Source organism: Pinus tabuliformis, chromosome 7, assembly GCF_031772625.1.
Source record: "Pinus tabuliformis cultivar Carrire ecotype Pingquan chromosome 7, CPIR1, whole genome shotgun sequence".
In the NCBI taxonomy this organism is placed as follows: domain Eukaryota; kingdom Viridiplantae; phylum Streptophyta; class Pinopsida; order Pinales; family Pinaceae; genus Pinus; species Pinus tabuliformis.
In genome coordinates, this window is record NC_142293.1 from 1978241879 (window position 1) to 1978268120 (window position 26242).

At 42.6% G+C, this 26242-nt stretch overlaps 1 protein-coding gene across 1 annotated transcript in view; it reads right to left on the bottom strand.

The window, feature by feature from the left end:
- LOC149256400 (phospholipid:diacylglycerol acyltransferase 1-like) overlaps positions 1 to 26242 on the bottom strand; it is a 148902-nt gene that overhangs the window by 54476 nt on the left and 68184 nt on the right. The window contains exon 2 of the mRNA XM_089460733.1: positions 20340 to 20667. Within this exon, the coding sequence (XP_089316859.1) occupies positions 20340 to 20667 (328 nt within the window). The remainder of the gene's footprint in view (positions 1 to 20339; positions 20668 to 26242) is intronic.

Sequence of the window (26242 nt, forward strand, 5' to 3'; positions counted from 1 at the left end):
TGCTCATTCCATAGGTCTAGGAAAGTCAAACAGTCAAAATAATGTTGAAGAGCTCTTCTTGATCATATATGTAATGTATATGAGTCTACCTAGTGACTAGATTAGCCCTCCAAGACTAAGCACAATCCTCTGAGTCAAGCACAAAGAAGTATGCCTGCAAAACGATGAAGAGAACTGTTAAGTCGGTCTCAAAATGAATATTAACATCAAGTCGGCTAACATATGGAGACACATCTTTTCGGTGGGGCATGTCGGCTCAAATACAGGGGCAAACCATTGTATATACCTAGCTGGGGTATCTGCAAAAGACACAGACAAAATCAGACATCTATGAAGTTTTTGGAGGTTTGGTACAATAATTCGGATAGCACAGTAAGACAAAATCTTGCATTACTCTGTGAATTTGGAGAAGGCAGTAAGTTGTAGTGATGATGATAACCACAATGAATCTCGGAGGAAGATTTTATTATAGAATCTCGGTTGAGGAAAGGGCCTATTGTTCTCAGATGCAAATTATAAGAGTACACACTCTCGGCATAAATATCACAGTAGTGTATGCACAGCATGACAAAGACGAAGATAATCTCTGAACACAATCACATACTTGGTGAAGTTCTTTATGCTATCATAGTCATGGTAACAAGGATGATCAGTCACATGAGGACTTCAATGCAGTAGTCACATGTATATATCTACATACTTGTCTCGTCATAGAAATCTCATCTACATAATGATGATCTCGGTAAGTAGTAAAGATAGAGATATGGTGCAACAATCTTGCTCTCATTAATATCTCAGTGATGTTGCAGCAGTAATGGATGTCTCAGTTGTGCAATGATGACAATGATCTCAGCAGTATGAAGAAGAGGATTGGTGGCTTGGTCTTGGAGTGGCTCTGTTAGTCAAGGGTCATGGTCTTGGTGTTCGTCAATTGGAATCTCTATAGGAAGAATGTTATGCAGATTTTCCTCTCCAAGAGGGAGAGGTTTTGGCCCTAGCAGAATGGCAACCTATTGTGTTCATGTCTCTTTGTTATGGTAGCTATTTAATGAATAAAAGAAGACACATTAATGTTAACAAGCTAAGCATTTATAGTTATCATGTAAAGAAGAATCTCATTATCCCACTTGCCCTAGATTCTTCAACATGGAATCAGAGCTAAGGTGCTGAAGTCAAATAAAGCACAACAAAAGAGACATACAAGGATCTGCCTTCAAGGACATCAAAGTAGGTTGATGTTCATTTGGGGTAGCATCGGATGTGCTCTAGCCATGAAAATTGGTGGAGAGGCTAAAGCACATGAGATCTCCAAGACCCATAATCATTTTGGAAAATTCCATCCGAATGAAGAGTTATTAAAATAATTAATATTTTTAATGAGTTCCTAAGTCTAAAATTAAGAAAATAAAAATAGTAATGGGTATTAATAAATATGAGAAGCTTCTAAGAGACGAAGATCAAGTCTATTTTAATCTTAGCCGTTGATTAGAGACTTAATCTCGGTCGTTGATTCATCAATAGGAAAAGTATAAGAGAAGGCTTGAGGGTCAGTTGGAGAGAGATTGAGGAGACCAATGAGTTCGATTTTTGGAGCGGGACTTGCTGAGAAATTCGAACTAAACGACTGGATTGCAGCAAGAGGTAGCGAGTACGTAACAGAGAAGCAGGGAGAGTGTCGAAAGATCAACGCAGAGATTAGAGAGGCAGACACAGAGCCACTTAGGAAGACGTAGAGGCAGCAGGACTGCGCAGTCACTGGAGGGCCTACGTGGGTGACACAAAGAGTCCAAGTGCTGATGCAGTGAGGTAGAGTTCTAACGCAGAGGGTCTGGGAGCTGCGCAAAGGCTAGCTGGACTGACGCTGAGCCTGGGAAGGTGCCAGAGAATTTATCTCTATTGGGTGAGCCAATTTGGCGCCCTAGTTTTACTCAAGAAAAGCTGATTAATAAAATCCTCCTCTACTGCACCGGTTTTCCCGCATTGGGTTTTTCCGGGGACAATTGTCCAAAAATAACTGTGTTGATGTGTTTGATTCTTGTGCATGTATTTGTTTCTGTTTAATGGTGTGATGTCTACAGTAGAATTTATTTTAATATTTACTAAAGGGATTTCGTAAATAACTTATTAAAGAATAAGTAGGTAAAATTAATCAGTTGCTACTGTAATAGAATTTTCACATGGTATCAGATCAAGGAATCAAAGACAGGAAGGGCAAATCAATTATGGGTCAAGATCATGATGCAGAGGCAGCTACGTCAGGAGACTCATGCAGATTTTCAAACAATTTCACAAGAGATAGTAATTTCGATTTCTCTATGCTAGCTTCCAAATTGGAAGAAGAAGTTGCTTGTGTGACAAGCTTTGCATCATCAAAGGTATGGTATATAGACAATGGAGCCTCCTAGCATATGACAGGAATCCGGAAATGTTTCTCAGATTATCAGGAGGAAAGGATGAATTTTCAGATCACCATGGGGAATACGGCAAAGTGTACTCCAGTAGGGAAGGGTACCATAGTTTTTCAAACAGAAACGGGAGAGCAGTTCCGTGCTACCAATGTGCTACATGTGCTAGGACTGGGGATGAATTTACTTTCTGTATCACAACTTCAAAGCAAGGGCTATGACGTTTTCTTCATTAAGGAGAAAGTATACATCAAACACCCGAGTTGGAAAAAGAAAGTGCAAATCAGAATCAGAAGTAACAGGTTGTACAGGTTACAACTAGAATCACCAATGGCACTGATAGGCAGTAATGGAGACAAGGATTTGAATGAACTATGGCATAGAAGAATGGGACATTTGCACCATGGGGCTCTGAGAATTCTCAGGAAAACTGTAACAGGAGTTCCAGATCTTAGTACAGAACGAGATGATGTATGCAGAGGATGTGCTTTGGGCAAGTATGCCAAAGCAGCATTTCCTAGAAGTAAAAACAAGGCCAAGAGTGTGCTAGGATTGATACACTCAGATATCTGCAGACCAATGTCCACTAAAGCTCTTAGTGGTGCCAATACTTCGTCACCTTCATTGATGACCACTCCAGGAAAACTTGGATTTATTTTCTGAAAACCAAGGACGAGGTTTTTTGTCGATTCAAAGAGTTCAAGGCTCTGGTGGAGAACCTAACAGGGAAGAAAATAAAAGTTTTGTGCTCAGACAATGGTGGAGAATATGTCGATAAGGACTTCACTGATTTTTGTGTTAGGTAGGGCATCAAAAGAGAGTGGACAGCGCTTACAATCCGGAGCAGAATGGAGTAGCAAAAAGGAAGAACAAGATTATCGTGGAAGCAGCTAGGGCCATGATGTATGATCAGGATATGCTAAAGTTCTTGTGGGCAGAAGCATGCAACACGGCAGTCTATGTCCAAAATAGAACTCCTCATAAGGCATTGGGCAAGATTACTCCAGAGAAAGTCTTCACTAGGAAGACACCTGAAGCCAGCCATTTTAGGATAATTGGGAGTTTAGCATATTGTCGTATACCCAGGGAGAAAAGGAAGAAGTTAGATCAAACTACAGAGAAAGGATATCTAGTGGGATATAGCGAGAACGCTAAGGCATATAGAATCTATCTTCCAGGGAGCAAGAAGGTAGTAGTTCAACGAGATGCGAAGTTCATGGAAGATAGGGCCTTCAGAAAATCTCGAGAAATGCCTTCCAAGGAGCATTCAAAAGATGAGTCGTTGGTCAAACCACTCCCACCAGTGGAAGCCAAGAATTCTCCCTAAGAACAGGAAGAATCACAGGAAGAGGAGGAGATAACAGATGCACCTGCTACCAGAGGAAGAACGAGCTGGGAACTTAAACAGATTTTGCGAGATGCAAAAGATTTCATTGGTGCATCAAGAAACAATAAAAAGGAGCAAAAACAGCCAGATAGATATCAGGCCTTAGTAGCTCAGGATGGGGAGCCTTCCAGTTTTCAGGAGGTCGCTCAACATCAAGTTTGGATGGATGTGATGGTAGAGGAATACAACTATATAATGGTGAATGATGTTTGGGAAGTAGTACCTAGGCCTCAAGACAAATCGGTGGTAGGTTCGAGATGGATCTACAAGATTAAATACGCTGCAGACGATAGTGTGGAAAAATACAAAGTCAGGTTTGTGGCTAAGGGGTATGCTCAGAAGGAAGGAATTGACTATGAAGAGACCTTCGCCCCAGTATCTAGGTATACATCTATTAGAATCGTGATATCTCTTACAGCACAGATGGGATGGGAGATTCATTAAATGGATGTCAAAACGGCATTCATGAACGGGGTAATGGAAGAGGAAGTATACATTGATCAGCCAGAAAGCTTTGAGACAGATGAGAAGATGTCTCATGTATGCAAATTGAAGAAAGCCTTATATGGGCTCAAACAGGCACGTAGAGCATGGTATGGTCGAATTGATGGCTACTTACAAAAGATGGAGTTCGTCAAGAGTGACGCAGATCCAAATCTCTACTATCTTCTTGTAGAGAATGAACCTCTAATCCTAGTATTATATGTGGATGATCTCTTCCTAGCAGGCTCATCCAGGACTGCAAGAAGAATCTAGCCACAGAATTTGACATGAAGGATTTGTGACAGATGCATTATTTCCTGGGGTTGGAAGTTTGGCAACAGAAGGGGGAGATCTTCCTTGGGCAAGGGAGATATGCTACAAAAATTCTGAAGAGATTCAAGATGTAGGACTATAGGCCTATGGCTACTCCAATGATCACCAACTAGAAGAAAATTGATGCATCAGAAGACAAGGATGTTGATCCCACCTTATACAGCCAGCTTGTAAGGTCCCTGATGTATCCGGTCGATACCAGGCCAGACATTTGTTATGTTGTCAACACCCTCAGTCAGTTCATGGTAGAACCGAAGAGGGCACACTGAGCAGCAGCCAAACATGTTCTTAGATATTTACACGGAACAGTTGACTATGGACTCTTGTATGCCAGGAGTAAGGATATCAGATTGAGCAGATTTGCTGATGCAAATTGGGCTAGAAGTTTAGTGGATCGGAAAAGTACCTCTGGGTATTGTTTCAACATTGGATTGGGAATGACCTCCTGGTGCAGTAGGAAACAGAAATCCGTAGCTCTAAGCTCAGCTAAAGCAGAATATATGGCCGCTAGCACAGGTTCGTGCGAAGCCATATGGATTAGAAAACTGCTTGTGAACCTATTCAAAAGAAGGATGGAAGAAACCAGGATCATGTGTGATAATCAGAGTTGCACCAAGCTCTCTGAGAATCCAGTATTTCATGATTGGTCAAAGCACATTGATATTCAGTGTTACATTGTCAGAGATTGTGTCCAAAGAGGAGCTGTACAGTTGAGCTACACTCCTACAGGAGAACAAGTGGCAGACATCCTTACCAAGGCCCTTGGAAGAACAAAGTTTGCTTATTTCAAGGACAAGATGGGGATGATAAAGAAGAACAAAGTTTGCTTATTTCAAGGACAAGATGGGGATGATAAAGAATCCATTTTAGTAGAAGAAATGGGTATGATATTGCAGTGCAGATGCAGTGTTGGGAGGAAAGGACCAGCAGCAGCACGGATGCAGAGGGAGTTGCAGTGCTGATGCAGTGTTGGGAAGAAGGACCAGCAGCAACACGGATGTAGAGGGAGCTGCAGTACAGATGTAGCAGTGGCAGTAGTAGAGCCATGGGCAACTACACAGGATGTAGCAGTGTAGAGGATGTTGGGCAGGAAGGCCAAACATCAGCACAGGTACAAGTGCCGGATGATCAGGGTGATGCTCAGTTGTGGAGTATTACTAAAGCACGTTCCTCGCTAAGAGGGAGTGTTGATTTGGGGTAGCATCGAATGTGCTTTAGTCATGAAAATTGGTGGAGAGGCTAAAGCACATGAGATCTCCAAGACCCAAAAATCGTTTTGGAAAATTCCATCCGGATGAAGAGTTATTAAAATAATTAATATTTTTAATGAGTTCTTAAGTGTAAACTTCGGAAAATAAAAATATTAATGGGTATTAACAAAGATAAGGATGAGAAGCTTCTAAGAGACGAAGATCAAGTCTATTTTAATCTTAGTCGTTGATTAGGGACTTAATCTTGGTTGTTAATTCATCAACAGGAAAAGTATAAGAGAAGGCTTAAGGGTCAGTTGGAGAGAGACTGAGGGAAACCAGTCAGTTCGATTTCTGGAGCGGGGCTTACTGAGAAATTCAAACTAGATGACTGGATTGCAGCAAGAGGTAGCGAGTACGTAACAGAGAGGCAAGGACAGTGTTGGAGGATCAGCGCAGAGATCAGAGAGGCAGACGCAGAGCCACTCAAGAAGATGTAGAGGCAGCATGACTGTGCAATCACTAGAGGGTCTACGTGGGTGACGCAGAGAGGCCAAGTGCTAACGCAGTGAGGCAGAGTGTTGACGCAGAGGGTCTGGGAGTTGTGTAGAGGCTATCTGGACTGACGTTGAGCCTAGGGGAGGTGCCAGAGAATTTATCTCTGTTGGGTGAGCCAGTTTGGCACCCTAGTTGTACTCAAGAAAAGCTAATTAATAAAATCCTCCTCTGCTGCACCGGTTTTCCCGCATTGGGTTTTTCCGGGGACAATTGTCCAAAAATAACTGTGTTGATGTGTTTGATTCTTGTGCATGTATTTGTTTCTGTTTAATGGTGTGATGTCTACAGTAGAATTTATTTTAATATTTACTGAAGGGATTTCGTAAATAACTTATTGAAGAATAAGTAGGTAAAATAAATCAGTTGTTGCAGTAATAGAATTTTCACAGTTGAAAGGATTAAAGGAGCAAGTATACAACAAACAGGTCTACAACAGTCATGGAATATCAACTTCAGTAATTACAGTCATGCACTCAACTCATGCTCAATTTGATGGAGTATATCAGTGATCCTCACTTCTTGATCACTGAACTTTCTCCATGTCATAAAAGATAGTCTCAGGGATATATATTTTGCAGAAGTAATCCAAGGAATACCTCTCACAATCCATTATTACATCATTGTCTCAGTATAGTTATTACATCAAGGCAGTTTTGGTGATAAGACAGTCTATCTATACATTGCCTCTCTACACAACACACATAGACATTATTGTGCAGTGCCATATCAATATACTTGTCACAATCTCGAATTTTGTCTATGATTATGATCTCAATAGCATGGTGCTTGGATCAGAACATAGTATCACTAACATCTCAACAATATGTTGAAGTCAAAAGTACCTTAAAATGAATTGGGAAGGTCGTGAAGCAATCTTGGTGATGTCAGACCACTGATGTCATTGTGCTAGAAGGCAGCCAAGGAAGTCGTGATGAAAGGATGCTAATGATGGGCAGCTCAAGCAAAAGAAGCATCAATGTAAAGATCTCCTCTTCACACACCAAGTAAGTATCTTTCAATTTTATAATCAAATTTGGTTAAATGATTTCATGATTGCAAGGGGATTTATAAATCGGTTAGATAATTGAAAGTCCTTGCATAGAATAAGGAGGATTGTCATAATCCTCATAGAAAAAAGAAATCATTGATATCTATGAAAAGTTCTATGAAGGTCAAGCATTGTTTGAATCCATCAAGAGATTCATAGGAATCATATGATATCACTCAAAAGTCCTCTCATACCTAAATAGCAGAAGAGGAGACATAAAGAGAGATATATGAAATGCTAGATACACTCTCAAAAATTAAAGTAAAGAAGATCATTTAGACCTATACAATAGTAAAGGTATCAAAGAATGAAGGAATAACTTCATGAAGATCTAGGAAAGATGATAAGAAGGTAGTCATCATTGATGAGCAAGGTAACAAATATGCATGAACAAAGAAGGTTACCTCACCCGCAATTTTGTGGTCTCTATGCTAGATAGATAAAGACAAGTTGCAGTCTATAGTATTAAAGGGTAAAAGAATTCAACCATGTGCAGAAAGAAAAGGCAAGGTTGGTCCTCAAGCAAAGACAAAAATAAGCATAGTTAAGATTCAATGCTATAGAAAAAATTTGGAAGCTCATATCACTAAAAGATGGAGGAAGCTGAAGAAAGGGCCAAGGAAAGAGGGAGTAACAAATCTCTCCTAGGAGTAAGATAGTATCCCTCACAAAAGGGTCCTACCATAAGCTCCTAAATCTTGTGTTATAAGGTATGAAAACAATAATAAGATGCATCATGGCATCATGGAAGCATTAGAAACAAGAGCTCGTAACATCTCCATTAGGATCATGAAGGACAAAAATCCATGGTAGACAACATGTAGGATATATAGCTCTTGGGAACCTCAATGGATATTGAAGGAAAGAAAGGAGTCATCTAAGGCTCATCATACATCAAGTCAAAAAGGAAACCTCTGCTAGTTGGGGATATACAAGATCCTCAAAATTCTCTGATGGAATCCTCATCGTAGTGTTCACTAATCTAGAGAGGAAGCAAGTGATTCAACAAGAACTCCAACGTATGGAATCCATGAGATAATGATATGACATAAAGCAGATCAAGGGATTGGAGATCTTTTTGTTAAATTTTAGGTAAGTTCTATGCTTAGAGCAATTTATTTCAATTTTCACAGTTAGCTCAATATCTTTTCCAGATTAGCAATCACATCAGCATTAAAGTAAATTGTAGATAGAACATAAACATAAATCGCAGAAGACAAGCCAAGACAAGAGGACACAAGATGTGGCGCTAGCCAGGGACAAACCCCAATGTGGGGAAACCCTTGATCAATTCTTCTTATATGTTCTTTAATAGTTCAGCAGAGAGAGAGAGTATGTTTACAATAGAAGTCAACACTTTGACTTATCCAGATAAGAGCATAGATCATCTCTAAGAAGATGATACATGAGATCAGTTGAAGACATGTTGCTTCAACTAATTCTCCAAGGTGACTCCTTCACCTATCATTGTGTTGCATTTCATCATCATGCTGCATCTCACCGTGTTGCACCATGCTGCACCCATCATCACTATGTTGCATCTCATCATGCTTCATTAATCATGACTGTACCCATTGTTGTACTGCATTATGTGCCATTGCTGCACCATGTTGCCATACTAACCTATGTGCTGGCTGCATCTTGCTTGCTTGTTGTCCCTAGCATGCTTCTTGTCCTTTGCATGCTTGTTGTTGCATGCTAGCTGTAACATTGCATGCTTGGTGTATTTGCTGCTAAGTACCATACAATTGTCCCAATGTTAGTTAGTTGTCCCTTGCATGTTGCTCTCCTTCGGAGACAGATGCTCTAGTTGTTCCGGCAATTCCCAGCAGTTCCGGCAGTTCTAGCAGTTCCCGACAGTTACGGCAGTTTCGGCAGATCCAGTAGTTCCGGCAGTTCCGGGCAATTCTGGCAGTTCCCGATAGTTCCCAATAGTTCCCGACAGTTTCGGTTGTTCCAGCAGTTCCCGGCAGTTCCGGCAATTCCAACAGTTCCGATTTCTGCCCTCTAGACTAGGGCAGCGTTATTCCTTAGGATCTCTCCTCCTACTAAAACCCAAAGACAAGTAGAGAGGAAGAGATCCCAAGTGTGTTGAAAATGATTTGAAGGCCACCTCTATTTATACTAAAACGTTGAACACAAGTGGGGTTCATTTGGTTGCTAGCCGACGTTGACGAATTGTCCCATAACACAAATAAATTCATATCTCCATGAATACTTATCAGAATCGGATGATCTTTAGATCAATCCTACACCTCTCGATGAGAAGGATCCAAGAAAAATATTAGGTTCCATTAATAAGATGACCCACATGGAGTTTGGCCCTAGTTGCCAATTTTAACACTCCCTCTCAACTAGGGAGAACTCCATCCGCTGATCCATATGTCCGACTGTACTATCTTTGCCATCAGTGCCCTGCACTGCTCTGCTCTGCTCTGCTGAACCATGAAGAAGAAGAATTGATCGAGAATGTCTCATACCATTCTCTACTGACCCGAAGTTAGTTTCATCTGAAGAGAGTGTGTCACATCACTCTTACTGACCTGAAGTCAGTTTTATTGATCCCAGATCAATATCACAAGAGAGTGTCTCAAACCACTCATATTGATCCCAGATCAATGGAGGTCATCCTAGCATAGGGAGTACGGTAGATACAACAATGCGTCCATCAATAGTACTACAATGGTCCCTAACCCCATTCCCCTGCTCATTGATCAAATGAGAGGTACTTCCCATGAGTCCCAGACTACATGGGTAGAATGCCTCGACGGGAGAACTAATCATCCTATCCACAGGAGAACGAATCATCCTACCCCATAGTCGCCACAGGAGAACTGATCATCCCGGCCCACAGGAGAACTAATCATCCCGGCCCACAGGAGAACTAATCATCCCGGCCCACAAGAGAATCCTCTTCCACAGTTTCCACAGGAGAACTAATCATCCCGGCCCACAGGAGAACTAATCATCCTGTTTCACAGTTGCCACGGTAGAACTAATCATCCCAGCCCACAAGAGAACTAATCATCCTGTTCCATAGTTGCCACAGGAGAACTAATCATCCCGTCCCATAGGAGAACTAATCATCCTGTTCCACAGTCGCCACGGGGTATCACAGGGGAAGGTTGAACCTATCATCCTGTACATAGCGCACCACCAGGGGAGGGTGAGTCACCCTGTGGTCGTATGTTGCTCCAGTAAGTACCCCAAGCCCCCTAGAGCTCCCAGAGCTCAATGCATGCAACATGCAAGACCCTTATAAGAAGGTCTCTCAACGACTCCAAGTCGTTCGAGAAAGTCACAGATTTGACCTTTCCCGAGGCTTTGACAAAATGTCTACGACCTGTACATCAGTCTCAATGCGATGGAGCCTCCTCGCTCATCGACTTACCATATCCCAGATAAGGCAGTATCTGATGTCTATCTGCTGGAGCAATCATCGAATACGGGATTCCTCAATAATCGAATCCCCCCTCTGGTTGTCACAGAGAATCACAGTGGTATTCATCATGTGTACAAACAGCTCACTGAAGAGCTTCCACAACTAGGCAGCTTCATACGAGATCATACTCGTAGCTATGTATTCGGTCTCGGCGGTGCTTATAGCAATCGACTTCTGCTTCCTACTCATCCATGATATCGAAGCAGAACCCAAAGAGAACCAGCGCTGAGAAGTGCTCTAGTGATCCTCCACACTGCCTGCCCAGTCAGCATTCGAATAATCATGCAGCTTCATATTTCCAACAGTGTATCTCAATCCATGAGAGATTGTGCCCCGAAGATATCTTAGAAGATTCTTAACACCAATCCAGTGAGGCTCAACCAAAACATGCTAACTGCAAAACATATGTTCGGACGGAAGTTCACAAAGAACATCAATGCAAATGAGTTTATGGAACTCAGAGGCATTTCCCAAATTTGGTCCAGCATCATCACCATATAACTTCTGAAAGTTAAGATCCTCGAGGTAGTCATGGGCTTGCAGTTTACCATTCCACATCCGGAATCCAACTCCCTCTTACTTCGGCAAATGAGAGGGTCTTCACCTATCAGAAATAGGTCATCCTCACAAGGTGCCGATATGAGAGCTCTATCATCCACAATCTTCGGGTAATGGTTTGGATCAGTTTCACTCCTAGTGAATCTCAGCTTCATCAAACAGCTATCAATCCTCTCATACTACGTCCAGGGTGTTTTGTTTCAAGCCAAAGAGGGCTTTCTTCCACCTGCATACATGAGATTCCTGATCATGAATCTCAAACCCCTCGAATTGTTCCAAACCTGTTTACCTGCTACATGAGGGGAATGGTCCCCTTGTAAGATTTTCCTTTTATACATCTCAGAGATGTACTTTCATGCTCTTTTTGAATTCAGGCATCCCTGTCACCATTTGACTCACAGACCTCCAATGCTATGTGTCAATGGACAAGGTCCCCAGTGGACTTCCTGCAACTTGATACAACCCTGAACTCAAAAACATCTTTGAAAATTCTATTTTCAAACACGTACCTTTCCATCGATAAGTGCTACCCTGTAACCTTTGACTTCCTTTGCCGAAATGGACCCCAGGTTCTTCTTGCGATCAGGTACAGAAAAGAGATTCTGTAAATGAATCGAGTTACCCTCATTCAATTGAGAGGTAACATTCCCTACACCCTTTCCGGGATAGGTGGCATTGGCTCCAAGTATAATCCCATGATTGTTTCCATCTCTACCAAATTAGAGAGTGCACCCTACTATCCGATGAAGTGCCTTGAAGCACTACAATCAATAAGCCAAATTCCCAAAGAATTTGAAGGAGAGGGCCAATACAAGATAACACTTCTTTATCTTATCAAAAACAACATTTGATTCTTCATACCTGGGGTTCCTTGCTTTCTTTGAAGAGTCAGCCATTTCCTTGATGACCTGCATTACCTATCATTCCTTTGATCATTGAAGATGTCCCTGGAATGATTGTTATCTTCATCAAGAGATGTGTCTCTGCCATTCGGACACTCCTTCGCATAATGGCCGAACTTATTGCAACCAAGGCATCTACCTTTCATTCCACCCTTAGATCCGGACTTCACATAGAAGTGATCTTCAGGTAGACCATCAGAAACTTTCGTTGCGCCATTATGATAATATTCTCTGCTTCGACTTCACCCTTGGTGAATTAGAAGAGGGATGAGGAATCCATTGATCCTTTCCCAACTGTCTTCAATGATTGCTCTTTCACTCTTGCTTGGGCTTTGTCTTCACCTCAGCTCTAATACCATGTTAAATTTTAGGTAGGTTCTATGCTTAGAGCAATTTATTTCAATTTTCACAGTTAGCTCAATATCTTTTCCAGATTAGCAATCACATTAGCATTAAAGTAAACTGCAGATAGAACATAAACATAAATCGCAGAAGACAAGCCAAGATAAGAGGACACAAGATGTGGCGCTAGCCAAGGACAAACCCCAATGTGGGGAAACCCTTGATCAATTCTTCTTATATGTTTTTCAATAGTTCAGCAAAGAGAGAGAGAGTACGTTTACAACATAAGTCAACACTTTGACTTATCTAGATAAGAGCATAGATCATCTCTAAGAAGATGATACATGAGATCAGTTGAAGACATGCTGCTTCAACTGATTCTCCAAGGCTCCTTCACCTATCGTTGTGCTGCATTTCATTATCATGCTGCACCCATCATCACTATGTTGCATCTCATCATGCTTCATTAATCATCCCTGTACCCATCACTGTACTGCGTTATGTACCATTGCTGCACCATGTTGCCATACTGACCTATGTGTTGGTTGCATCTTGCTTGTTTGTTGTCCCTAGCATGCTTATTGTCCTTTGCATGCTTGTTGTTGCATGCTAGTTGTCCCTTGCATGCTAGCTGTAACATTGAATGCTTGGTGTATTCGCTGCTAAGGACCATACAATTGTCCCAATGTTAGTTAGTTGTCCCTTGCATGCTGCTCTCCTTCGAAGACAGGTGCTCCGACTGTTCCGACAGTTCCTGGCAGTTTCGGTAGTTCCCGGCAGTTTCGGCAGTTCTAATTGTTCCTGGCAGTGCCAGCAATTCTGGTTGTTCCCGGCAGTTTTGGCAGTTCCCGACAGTTCTGGCTGTTCCCGACAGTTCTGGCTGTTCCAGCTGTTCCTGGCTGTTCCCGGCAGTTCCGGCTGTTCCGGCTGTTCCGGTAGTTCCTGGTAGTTCTGGCAGTTCCCGGCAGTTCTAGCAGTTCCGACAGTTCCCGGCAGTTCCGACAGTTCTGGCTTCTTCCCTCTAGATTAAGGTAGTGTTATCCCTTAGGATCTCTCCTCCTACTAAAACGCAGACAAGTAGAGAGGAAGAGATCCCAAGTGTGTTGAAAATGACTTGAAGGCCACCTCTATTTATACTAAAACGTTGAGCACAAGTGGGGTTTATTTGGTTGTTGGCCGACCTTGATGAATTGTCCCATAACACAAATAAATTCATATCTCCATGAATACTTATCGGAATCGGATGATCTTTAGATCAATCCTACACCTCTCGATGAAAGGGATCCAAGAAAAATATCAGCTTCCATTAATAAGATGACCCACATGGAGTTTGGCCCTAGTTGCCAATTTTAACACTTTTCAATCAAGGAAGTTGTTGGAAGAAGCCTTGATGACCTGAAGGTAAAATAAGGTATGTATGCTTGTGTCTAATATTATAATGTCATGTTGTAAGGTTGCAGGTAATATGGATCTTTCCTTCTATCTTAAGAAGCATGATCAAGAGAAAAAGGATCTCTTCCTATGAAAAGGTGCAGGAAGGCATAAGTCACACTAAATGAAATCAACCGAATATGTCCTCATATGAAGTATGAGGTGATTGACCACAATAAAGAAACTCTGATTGAAAGCTATGGAATGTGTGAGGAAGGAAGAGATCGTGAGATATTCAACCATGATGAAGGCAATCAACATCCAAAAGACCAAGAAGATTTAACTAGGAAATCTCATGTGCCCCAACCTCTCCACTAAATTTCATGGCTAGAGCACATCTGATGCTACCCCAAATCAACACTCCCTCTTTGCAAGGATTGTGCTCTAGCAATACTCCTCGCTTAGTATTACTCTGATCATCTGGCATCGGTACCTGTGCTGATGCTAGGCCTTCTTGCCCAACATCCACTGCATTGTTGCATCCTGTATTGATGCCCATGGTTCTGCCACTTCCACTGTTGCATCTGTACGACAGCTCCCTCTGCATCCATGTTGTTGTTGGTCCTTTCTCCCAGTACTGCATCCGCACTACACCTCCTCTCAACATGCTGCATCGTACTACCTACTGTTGCAGTGCAACTCATTTACTAAGAAGTAAGTAACTGATCTCCCAATCGGACCTCCCTGTTGGGCAAGAGACACCCACTGATGTTGAAGCTCCCTCTACCGTTAACAAGTGCTCCCTCTCTGACCTCTACGTTGTTGCAACAACTCCGTGCATCTCACACCATTGCACACCTGTCTGTTCCATCCTGCATTGGTACAACATTCCTATGCCTCTCGCACTACTGCAGCCTGCCAGCCTCGCACTGTCTCGGGACTTTTGTACTGTAGCTTTCTTTGTCTCTTCATCCGCATCCGTCTCTACCCAACTCAGCCAGTCTTGCTACTCCTCTTCGAGGTACCCGTAGCAAGGTCTAATCCAAGAAGTTGGTTACCTCGAGGGTCCTACCCCTCATCATCTGTAGTCCGCCTGACTACAGCTCGATGTCTGCCCACTTCTTCTGAAGTGGTGCGTGTGCACTCATGGCACAGCCATCGTCTGTCAAAACTTCCTTCTCTTCCCATGTTGGCGCTGCCTTAGTCTCGGAAGACTCTCCCTTACTCTTCTTCCTTAGACACTGGGTCGCATAATGACCCAACTCCCCACAGTGGAAGCACTTGATCTTGGAGAGATCTTTCTTCTTCCGCTTTTCCTGCTTTCCCTCAGATGCTAGGGCAACATCTTCCTCCTCCTACTTGACTTTGATCCCCTTGCTGCTGCTACCTGTCTTCGACTGTCGTCTAATATCTTCCTGGCGAAGAGCTACCAACATCTCGTCCCAAGGTGGGAGAGTCCCTCTGCCCAGTATACTCTGGACAAATACCTCCCAGTCTTCTGAGACAGCATTCATGGTTGTCCTCACCATCAGCTCCTGATCCGGTGTCGCCTCTATAGCAATCAACTGATCTCGGATCTCATTCAGTCCTCCAAGGAAGGTGTCAATTGGTTCTCGCTTCTTCATCTAATACGACCTCAATTGATTCTCAAACAGCATTCTTCTCTGCACAGAAGTATGCTGGTACAACTTGAGAGCCTCCCATATCTCAAATGTCGTTTCCTTCTCGGCTATGTGTGGTACTACATGATCGTTGACCCCGTCAAGGATGATGCTCTTGGCCCTCGCCATTGCCTCTTCGTACTTGTCATTATCATTGGGGTCGACTGGGATAGCTATTACCTTCAAGGCGAAGTTCTTGACACGATCCTTGTCAAGTACAAATAAGATTCTGGCTTTCCAGACTGCGAAGTTCGATGCTTCGTCCAGTCTATCCTGGTCTCTCACTCCGTGTAGTGCCATGATGCTCCTCTACTTCCCTCCTGGAAGTTCTCTGTTTGACTCCTCTGAGTCTCTACTTCCTGTCTGGAAGTTCTCTTTTGGACTTCCTCTGAGTCTTGATTTCCCTCCTGGAAATCCTTCTGCCGCTGTCAAGATGCCCCCTACTCTAATCGTCTTATGCAACCGCACCACTGATCTGGGTTCCTCGGCTAGAAACCCTCGGTAGCAACTCCTCTGGCCTTGCTCTGTCAAGTACTGTTCTGACTACAATACCTCACCAGCTCCACTCTGCAATATTCTCGCAGCATTCTAAACCCCAGCAACCTGAAGGTGAGAGCTCCTAGGCTCTGGGCAATCCCAGCACCAGCAACCCGACATCCTTAGCCAACTATGTCAACCTTCCCAGCTACTGCGTGGATCTACGTGAGGCTTCCTTTGCCTCCTTAGCTTCTGCACTGCCTCTTCTCGGCTCACCCTTGACAAAGGCACTGCGTCACCCTTCCCTTGTTGTTCTCTACTAGAAACAGTTTCTGTCACCTCGGAACAGTGGTTTTCTACTGCTATTGCTCCGCTTGGTTGATGTCCTTAGTCCTCATGTGATCTGCAATCACGCTCTGATACCATGTTGAAGTTTCTAAGTTTACTTAGTTAGAAACCCTCCATGCACTTTATCTGATTTATTCCTACCTACTTGTTATTTTCCTTAACAAGTTATTTACAAAATACTGAAAATAAACACTAGTGCATGCTCAACATATTAAATATCAGCAACTAAAAGAAACAGGATCAAACACACCATATGACATCATTATTTTTGGACTAATGTCCCCAGAAAAACCCAATGTGGGAAAACTAGTGCAGCTATCTGAGGGTTTTCTTATTAAGCAATATCAGAGTACAATCTGGGTGCCGAAACGGGCCTACCCAACAGAGAATTTCCTTGGCAGTAATGCCTCACAGTTTTTGACAAATCTCCTAGCTAAAACCCCAGATAATCCTTCCGACAGCTACTCAGCACCAATCTGCCCTAGAAACCCTAGCGTCAGCCTCTCTCTTGACTGCGTCAGCCCCTCTCTGCCTCATGCTAGCCCTGCGTCACCCCAGATGGGTCTGCGTCAGACCTGGGATGCCCTGCGTCAGCCCTCTGGCCCTCTGCGTCAACAACGTTGGCCTCTCTGAGGCTTTGTGCAACTCCTCGTTGCCTCTGCGTGGCCTTGCGTGAGCCCTAGCTGCCTCTGCTTTACTCTCCTTAGCTACTGTGCTACTCTCCCGGCACTATCTCTGTCTCTCTGTACTCAAATGCCCCTTAGCTGCATCTCCCGATCACTAATTCTATCTCTTTTAGCAAACCCCGCTCTAGAGAATAGGATGACTAATCACTCTGGTGTATTCTCCAAGTGACCCTCAAGCCTCCTCTTATACTTTCCCTGTTGACATATCAACGGTCAATATTAATTCCCTAATCAACGGCTAAGATTAGATCTGGTTTGATCCATGTCTTTTAGACTCCATTAAAAATATTAATTATTTTAATATCTCCTTAACTGTTTAGAATCCGCCCAAACCCTTTCTGGGTATTGGAGATCTCATGTGCCCTAACCTCTCCACCAAATTTCGTGGTTTGAGCACATTCGATGCTACCCCAAATCAACATTTACAGGGAACAGTCGATTATGGACTCTTGTACACCAGGGGTAAGGATATCAGATTGAGTGGGTTTATTGATGCAGATTAGGCATGAAGCTCAGTGGATCGAAAAAGTACCTCTGGGTACTATTTCATCATTGGATCAGGAATGACCTCCTGCTGCAGTAGGAAACAGAAATCCGTGGCTCTGAGCTCAACTAAGGCAAAATACATGGCCGCAAGCACAGCTTCGTGCGAAGCCATATGGCTTAGAAAACTGCTTGTGAACCTATTTAGGAGAAAGATGGAGGCGACCAGGATCATGTGTGATAATCAAAGTTGCATCAAGCTCTCTGAGAATCCAGTGTTCCACGATCAGTCAAAGCATATTGATATCCTGTGTCACTTTGTTAGAGACTGTGTCCAATGAGGAGTTGTACTGTTGAACTACACTCCTACAGGAGAACAGGTGGTAGACATCCTTACCAAGGCCCTTGGAAAAACCAAGTTTGATTATTTCAGGGAGAAGATGGGGATGATAAAGAATCCATTTCAATAGCAGAAATGGGTATGATGTTGCAGTGCAGTAGCAGTCAGCAGTAGCACAATGCAACATGATGAGAAGGAGTTTGCAATGCAGATGCAGTGTTGGGAAGATGGACCAACAGCAACACGGATGCAGAGGGAGCTGCAGTACAGATGTAGTAGTGGCAGTGATAGAGCCATGGGCAGCAGTACAGGATGCAGCAATGCAGAGAATGTTGGGCAGGGAGGCTTAGCATCAGCACAGGTACCGATGTCGTATGATCAGAGTATTGCTCATTGTAGAGTATTACTAGAACACAGTCCTCGCTAAGAGGGAATGTTGATTTGGGGTAACATCGGATGTGCTCTAGCCATGAAAATTGGTGGAGAGGCTAAAGCACATGAGATCTCCAAGGCCCGAAAATGGTTTGGGCAGATGCTAACCGGTTTGGGAGATATTAAAATAATTAATATTTTTAATGGAGTTCCTAAGTCTAAACTTAGGAAAAATAAAATATTAATGGGTATTAATATAAAACTAGGTTAGAAGGTTCCAAAAGTCATAGATCAAGCCAAATCTAATCTTAGCCGTTGATTAGAGATTTAATCTCAACCGTTGGAGGACCAACAGGAAAAGTATAAGAAGAGGCTTAAGGATCAGTTGGAAAACAAGCTGAGGGAGACCAATCAATTCGATTTCTGGAGCGGGTTTAGCTGAGAAATTCGAACTAGTGGTCTGGAGAGCAGCAGGAGGCAGCAAGTACAGAACAGAGAGTCGGGGACAGCACCAAGGGAACAACGCAGAGGTTGGAGAGGCAGACGCAGAGGCTGCAGACTGCGCAGTCATTGAGGGCCTGCGTGGGTGACGCGGAGAGGCCCAGTGCTGACGCAGAGAGGCAGGGGCTGACGCAGAGGGTCTAGGAGCTACACAGAGGTCATCCAGGTTGACGCTGAGACTGGGGGAAGCGCTGAAGAATTTTCTCTCTGTTGGGTAAGCCAGTTTAGCACCCAGTTGTACTGAAGAATTGCTGAATAATAAAATCCTCCCTTGTTGCACCGGTTTTCGCACATTGGGTTTTTCCGGGCACTGATTGTCCAAAATATTTGTGTCAATTCTTGTGCATGTGTTTGTTTCTGTATTATGATGTGATATCTGCCGCAGAATTTATTTTAATGTTTACTGAAGGATTTTCATAAATAACTTATTGGGAAATAAGTAGGTAAAACAAATCAGTGGTTGCAGTGACAGAATTTTCACATCTATTTCCCTTAAAAAGGAAAAAAAATGCATTGGTCTGTGTGCCCACCTTTAGAGAGCATTTATTGCACTGATTTCAGCAATTTTCCAGCAATTCGAGTGATATTCTCTACATTTAAAGCTTGCTCCCCTGCAAAGTTCAGCACAGAAGATGGGTATTTTCATTTAAATATGTAGAATAATTTTCATCATTTTCTGTGCCCATTAGTTTGCTGTCCGTTTTTCTGTTTGCTTGTTTTTACAGGATGGCAGAATATTGCTACTAGTTTGAGGTTGTACTTACTCTCACTGACTTGTGATTAATACCTTAGACTTTTAAGGAAGCCCCCGTGGTTGGAAAAGTACCAACCCAAAGAAACACATTCAAAAAGAGGTGACATTGGTTCTTCCCCACCTTACTTTCTGGGTCCCTGACTTTTGCAGGAAGGAATTTCTGGGTGATAACACCAGTTACAAGAGCACATCAGTTGTACGCTGACTGACAACTTCAAAACAATACACAACAATATGGAAAGTACAGAAAAGTTCTCTCGTACAGCAGTAAGATATGTTTGAGAAGGCAGGAAAAATGGTCCTTCACAGTGCCCAAAAAAAGAGTCTATGTACAAATCCATTAAGGAGAAAATCAAACCAAGATGGGGAAAAATTAAAGTGATTAAACTAGACAAGCCCATCACTGGGAAAGAATTATAAAATTGTGAAATAAGTATGATGATAAGAATTAAAATGTCAAGAATACATAGATGCATAGCCTAATTTGAATCCTGAGTATATAAATACACTCTCACATATATACAGTCCAATATTAATAAGGAGTTCATTATAATGGGAGACAACAATCTAGCAAATATTTCCTTGAATTGGTAAAGTTACACAGAAGCGTAAAATCTAGAGAAATGGATAAAACATTTTTTTCCAAAATTCGTGGATTAAACATCTATGGTTAGTATGTGACACCTGGAAGACATTACCATGTAATCTTTCATGACTAGCTCGGATGAAGGTAGTTCTGCTGCATCCCTCCCAAATGAAATAATCCTTCCAGTATGCATTCCACGTTCCCTTTGAGAGCTTATTGCTGCAGTACTCAAATTCCTTTCATCACGTACCTCCTGTTGTTTGTCCTTGGGACCGCATTGATATCCTTCTTCTGGTGCCCAGTCTAGATCACCCCAAATTGTCTCACCACCTTTTGGTAACATTGACATGGTTGCATCCCAGGTGCGAGTCATGCGCATCAGGTGCTGCAGAGTATGACGTCCAAAAAACTCATTGTCTACAACACCAGGAGTAACCCCTCTGTATAAAAACAGCTTCACACCTTCAGTCATCACAATTTTGACAGTACACTCCTGATTTATATTGGGATGTTTTTAATAATATGCAATACATCAATTTATATTGTGATGCTCCATTTTCAAAGAGTCACAAACTATGCTATAACTATCAAAGTTACATTTATCATTATCAGCAATTTATCGCTGGGGATCCAAAATTTAAAATATCAGCAATATCGAGGAAAATATCGAAATTATCATGAGACTTTAAAAAAATACAAAAATAATATTTTTTTTCAATTTTGTATTCTTTTAAAGCAACATCAACATAAAAAAAAACACATTGTCACACAACTATGAATATAAACTACAATATAAAATGTATAAGATGTCAAGTGATACATCAATCATTGATAGTAGATACTGAAATATGATATTTGTCCTCAGTCATAAGTTCTGACAAGAGAATAGTTAATACGAAATCACATTAAAATAAAAATAAACGTATCTCATGAAATGATCATCATGAGCCATCTAGATACTATAATAATAATCCGATAATAATAATGCACTAAGAAGGTGTGGCCAAGGGTTAAGTTTACCTCGCCCTTGAGAAGCTGGTGGTTCCATTGCAATTCCTTAGTTCCTCCCTCTAATTTCTGTTTCTGGCAGTATCAAGAATTGAGTTCTTTGCAATGAGGACAATGTTTGGGTTAGCTATAGGGCAAATATCCACTTCATGCCCTGGGATTTTGGCAAGGTGGTATTTCAAGCAAGTGATTCCACCAAACATTTCCATTCCACATAGCTTGCAACTCAGTTATGTGCTATTATCACCTTCACATGGCTCACCATACTCCCACATTTGGTCCAATGGCTTTGCCATTTTGTAAAGTTTTGATTAAATTTTTAATTTTTGGACCTACCACACAAAACAAATGTGGAAATTCAAAAAAGGGTAAGAAGAGGCAGACTCTAAATTTATAGTATATACTAATCTTGGAAAACAAAGAAAAGGAAGGCAATTCTTTTTTACATACCTAGAAATATGGATATGGTATATTGGAGTAAATCTCCACTCCAAAAATGCTCAGCTGATGGCAAAGAAAACTATGGATTTTCCCTTGTTTGCTTGATGAAAAATGGTCACAAGACTCACACAAGCCTCAGAGCTCAATTTTAGCACAAGAAAAACTGAAAATGACCCTTAAAAAACCCAAACTGAAACTTTATCACCTTTTCCAGCGGCAGGGTGATAATTTCCTTTCAACTCGCGATAATTTCAACTTGGCAAATTATCGCAAAATTTCAGGCAATAATATCGGCAAGTGTGCTTTTGGCAATAATATCGCAATAATTCAGATATTATCGTGATAAGTGCAACAATGATTTTTTTCTGAGGAAAAAATCGTAATTTTCATTATGAAGATGAAAAATTACATTTTGTATGTGCCTTAAGCACTCAGAGAAAATTTCCTTTCGGGCTTGAGACCACTTGTCATAAAGACAGAACCATGATAGAATCAGTCGTCCCTGTTGATTTGGGGTAGCATCGGATGTGCTCTAGCCATGGATATTGGTGGAGAGGCTAAGGCACATGAGATCTCCAATACCGAGAAAGGGTTTGGGCAAATTCTAAACAGTTTGGGACATATTAAAATAATTAATATTTTAATGGAGTCCCTAAGTCTAAACTTAGGGACAATAAAATATTAATGTGAATTAATATAAAACTCTGTTAGAATGGTCCAAAAGTCATGGATCAAGCCAGATCTAATCTTAGTCGTTGATTAGGGATTTAATCTCAGTCGTTGATTTTGTCAATGAGAAAAGTATAAGAGGAGGCTTGAGGGTCACTTGGAGAACACACCAAGAGATCAAGATTTTGACTTTCTAGGGTTGGGTTTGCTGAGAAAGTTGAGTGATCAGAGTTACAACTAAGGGACAGTGAATACAGAAGCAAAGAGGCAGAGATAGTGCCGGGAGGATCAGTGCAGCAACCAGGAAAGTTGACACAAAGGGCAGAAGCTGGAACTGTCGGGAATTGTCGGAACAGTCGGGAAAGCTGACGCAGAGGGAAGAAGCCAAAACTGCCGGGAACAGCGAGAACTGTCGGGAACTACCAGAACTGCCGGGAACGCTAACATAGAGGGCAGAAGTCGAAACTACCGGGAACAGCCGGAACTGCCGAGAACTGCCCGAACTGTCGAGAAAGCTGACGCAGAGGGCAGAAGCTGGAACTATCGGGAACAGCGGGAACTGCCGGGAACTATCGGAACTGCCGGGAAGTTGACGCAGACGGCAGAAGAGGGTGACGCAATCCCTAGAGGCTGACGCTGGGATTTTTTGTGGGGAAGATTGGAGCTGAGGAGCTGCCGGAGTGTTTATCCGAGGTTTCATCCACAACATCTGTCTCAGATTGAGAGGTGATAATGCCGAGATTTTTCTCTGTTGGGTGAGCTGGATTTGGCACCCAAATTGTATTCTAAAACTACTTAATAAATCAAACCCTCAAATAGTTGCACCAGTTTTCCCGCATTGGGTTTTTCTGGGGACATTAGTCCAAAAATAACGGTGTCATTTGTGTGCTTGTTTCTGTTTCCTTCAGTTGATGATCTGTAATGTGTTGAGCATGTACTTGCATTTATTTTCGGTATTTACTTTCTAAATAACTTGTTAATTAATCAGAACAAGTAGGAAGGAATAAATCAGAAAGTACATGAAGGGTTTCTAACAGTTAGACTTAGAAATTCCAACAGGGTATCAGAGCGTGGTTGCAGATCACAGAAGAACTGAGGACATCAGCAGAGCAGAACAGCAGCTGCATAAAACAGTTGTCCCGAGTGACAGAAGTTGTTCCTAGCAGCAAAGCAGTAAGGGAGGGGTGACGCAGTGCCTGCATCATCAAGTTCGAGCCAAGAAGAGGTTGCGCAGAGGCTGAGACAGGCAAAGACAGGCTCACGCAAAGCCACGCAGAGACCAGGAGAGCTGACGCAGTTGGTTGAGGAAGCTAGTTTGCCGGTGTCGGGACTGCGCAAAGCCTAGGAGCTCTCACCTTCAGGCTGCTAGGGTTTAAGAGGCTATGGGTAAGTTGCAGAGTGGAGCTGGTGGGATACTATTGTCAGAATAGTACCTAACAGGGCAAGGCAAAGGAGGAGGGAGTTGCTACCATGGGTTTCTAGCTGAGAAATCCGGATTGGTGGTGCAGTTGCACATACGATCAGAGTGGGGGGCATCTCGACATGGGCAGAAGGATTTCCAAGAGGGAAATCGGGACTCAAAGGGAGTCCAAAAGAGAACTTCTAGACAGGAAGTAGAGAGACTCAGTAGGAGTCGAACCAAGAACTTCTAGGCGGGAAGTAGACAGACTCGGAGGAGTCGACAGAGAAGAGTAGAGAGATGGCCATGGATGGGATGAGGGATCAGGATAGGCTGGACAGAGCGTCCAACTTTGTGGTCTGGAAGGCTAGGATCTTGTCCATTCTAGATAAACATCATATCAAGGCCTTCACCTTGAGGGATGACGATTTTTCCATGAGTACTCATGTGCCACTTGAGAAGAAGTGGGGAGACATCGAGCTGTAGTTAGGCGGACTACAAGCGATAAGGGGCAGGATCCTTGAGGTACCCAGCCTCTTGGATTAGACCTTGCTACGGGAGCCCCGAAAAGGAGTAGCAATACTAGTGATGTCAGCAGAGACAGATGTGGATGGAGTGACAGAGGGAGCTACAGTGCAGGATTCCTAGGACAGCGTGAAGCAGCAGTGCGAGAAGCACGGGAGTGTTGCACCAGTCCAAGATGGCACAGCGAGGTGTGCAACGATGCGAGATGCATAGAGTTGTTGCAGTAGCACAGAGGTCAGAGAGGGAGCACTTGTCAGCGACAGAGGGAGTTTCAGCATCGAGGGTGTCTCTAGCCTAACAGAGATGTCAGAGTTGGGAGATCAGTTACTTCTCAGTAACCGAGTTGCAGTGCACCAGTTAGCAGTGGTAGTGATATGGGTAGCACGATGCAGCATGATGAGAGGGGTTGCAGTGCAGATGCAGCAATGGCAGTGGCAGGGCCATGGGTAGCAGTACAGGATGCAGCAGTGCAGATAATGGGCAGCAAACCTAGCATCAGCACTGGGACCGATGTCGAATGATCAGGGTAGTACTCAGTGAGGAGTATTGCTAGAGCACAGTCCTCGCTCACAGGGAGTGTTGATTTGGGGTAGCATCGGATGTGCTCTGGCCACAAAAATTGGTGGAGAGGCTAAGGCACATGAGATCTCCAATACCCAAAAAGGGTTTGGGCAGATTCTAAACAGTTTGGGAGATATTAAAATAATTAATATTTTAATGGAGTCCTTAAGTCTAACCTTAGGGAAAATAAAATATCAATGTGCATTAATAGAAAACTGTGTTAGAATGGTCCAAAAGTCATGGATCAAGCCAGATCTAATCTTAGCCGTTGATTAGGGACTTAATCTTGGCCGTTGATTTGTCAACAAGAAAAGTATAAGAGGAGGCTTGAGGGTCACTTGGAGAACACACCAAGAGATCAAGATTTCGACTTTCTAGGGCTGGTTTTGTTGAGAGAGTAATCAGAGTTGTAGCTTAGGGGCAATGAATACAGAAGCAGAGAGGCAGAGATGTGCCGGAAGGATCAGCACAGCAACCGGGAAAGTTGACGCAGAGGGTAGCCGGAACTGTCGGGAACTACCAGAACAGCCGGGAAAGCTGATGCAAAGGGCAGAAGCCAGAACAATCGAGAACAGCTGGAACTGCCGGAACAATCAAGAAAGCTGACGCAGAGGGCAAAAGACGGAACTGTCAAGAACAGTCAAAACTACCAAGAACTGTCAGAACTGCCGGGAAAGATGATGCAGACGGCATAAGCCAGAATTGTCGGAACTGCTGGGAAAGCTGACGCAGAGGGCAGAAGAGGCTGACGCTGGGGTTTTTCGTGGGGCAGATTGGAGCTGAGGAGCTGTCGGAGTGTTTATCCGGGGTTTCAGCCACAACATCTATCTCAGATTGAGAGGTACTACTACCGAGATTTTTCTCTGTTGGGTGAGCCAGATTTGGCACCCAGATTGTATTCTGACACTGCATAATAATCCAAACCCTCAAATAGCTACACGGGTTTTCTTGCATTGGGTTTGTCCGGGGACATATTGCGGTAAAACACAATCCCCCTATTTTTTTATTTTATGTACTCAAATAATGGGGACCCTTTCTATAAATTTTTGGCTAAGAATCTATTTTGATTTTCATTTAAGATTGTCTTAAAATTTTATCGTTTTTTAATGTATCGTCGGATTTATGTTTTGATCGTTTCATTGAATCCGACTCTTCACAAGCTTTCCAACGATACTTGTTTTGCCTCGTTTGGTCAACTGATTTATAAATGGTATACCTTTGAAATTTGATCATTTGTGTCGGTTGGGTTAAAAAATGTAGTAAATGTACAAAATTTTGTTTTTATATTTAATTTAATTCAAAAATACATTTATTGTAAATATTAATATCTTTAGTTGAACTTTAATTAATTTTTAATTTTTCTCTAAAGATCTTGCTAAATAACCCAGCCAAATCGTAAAACACTTAAAAAC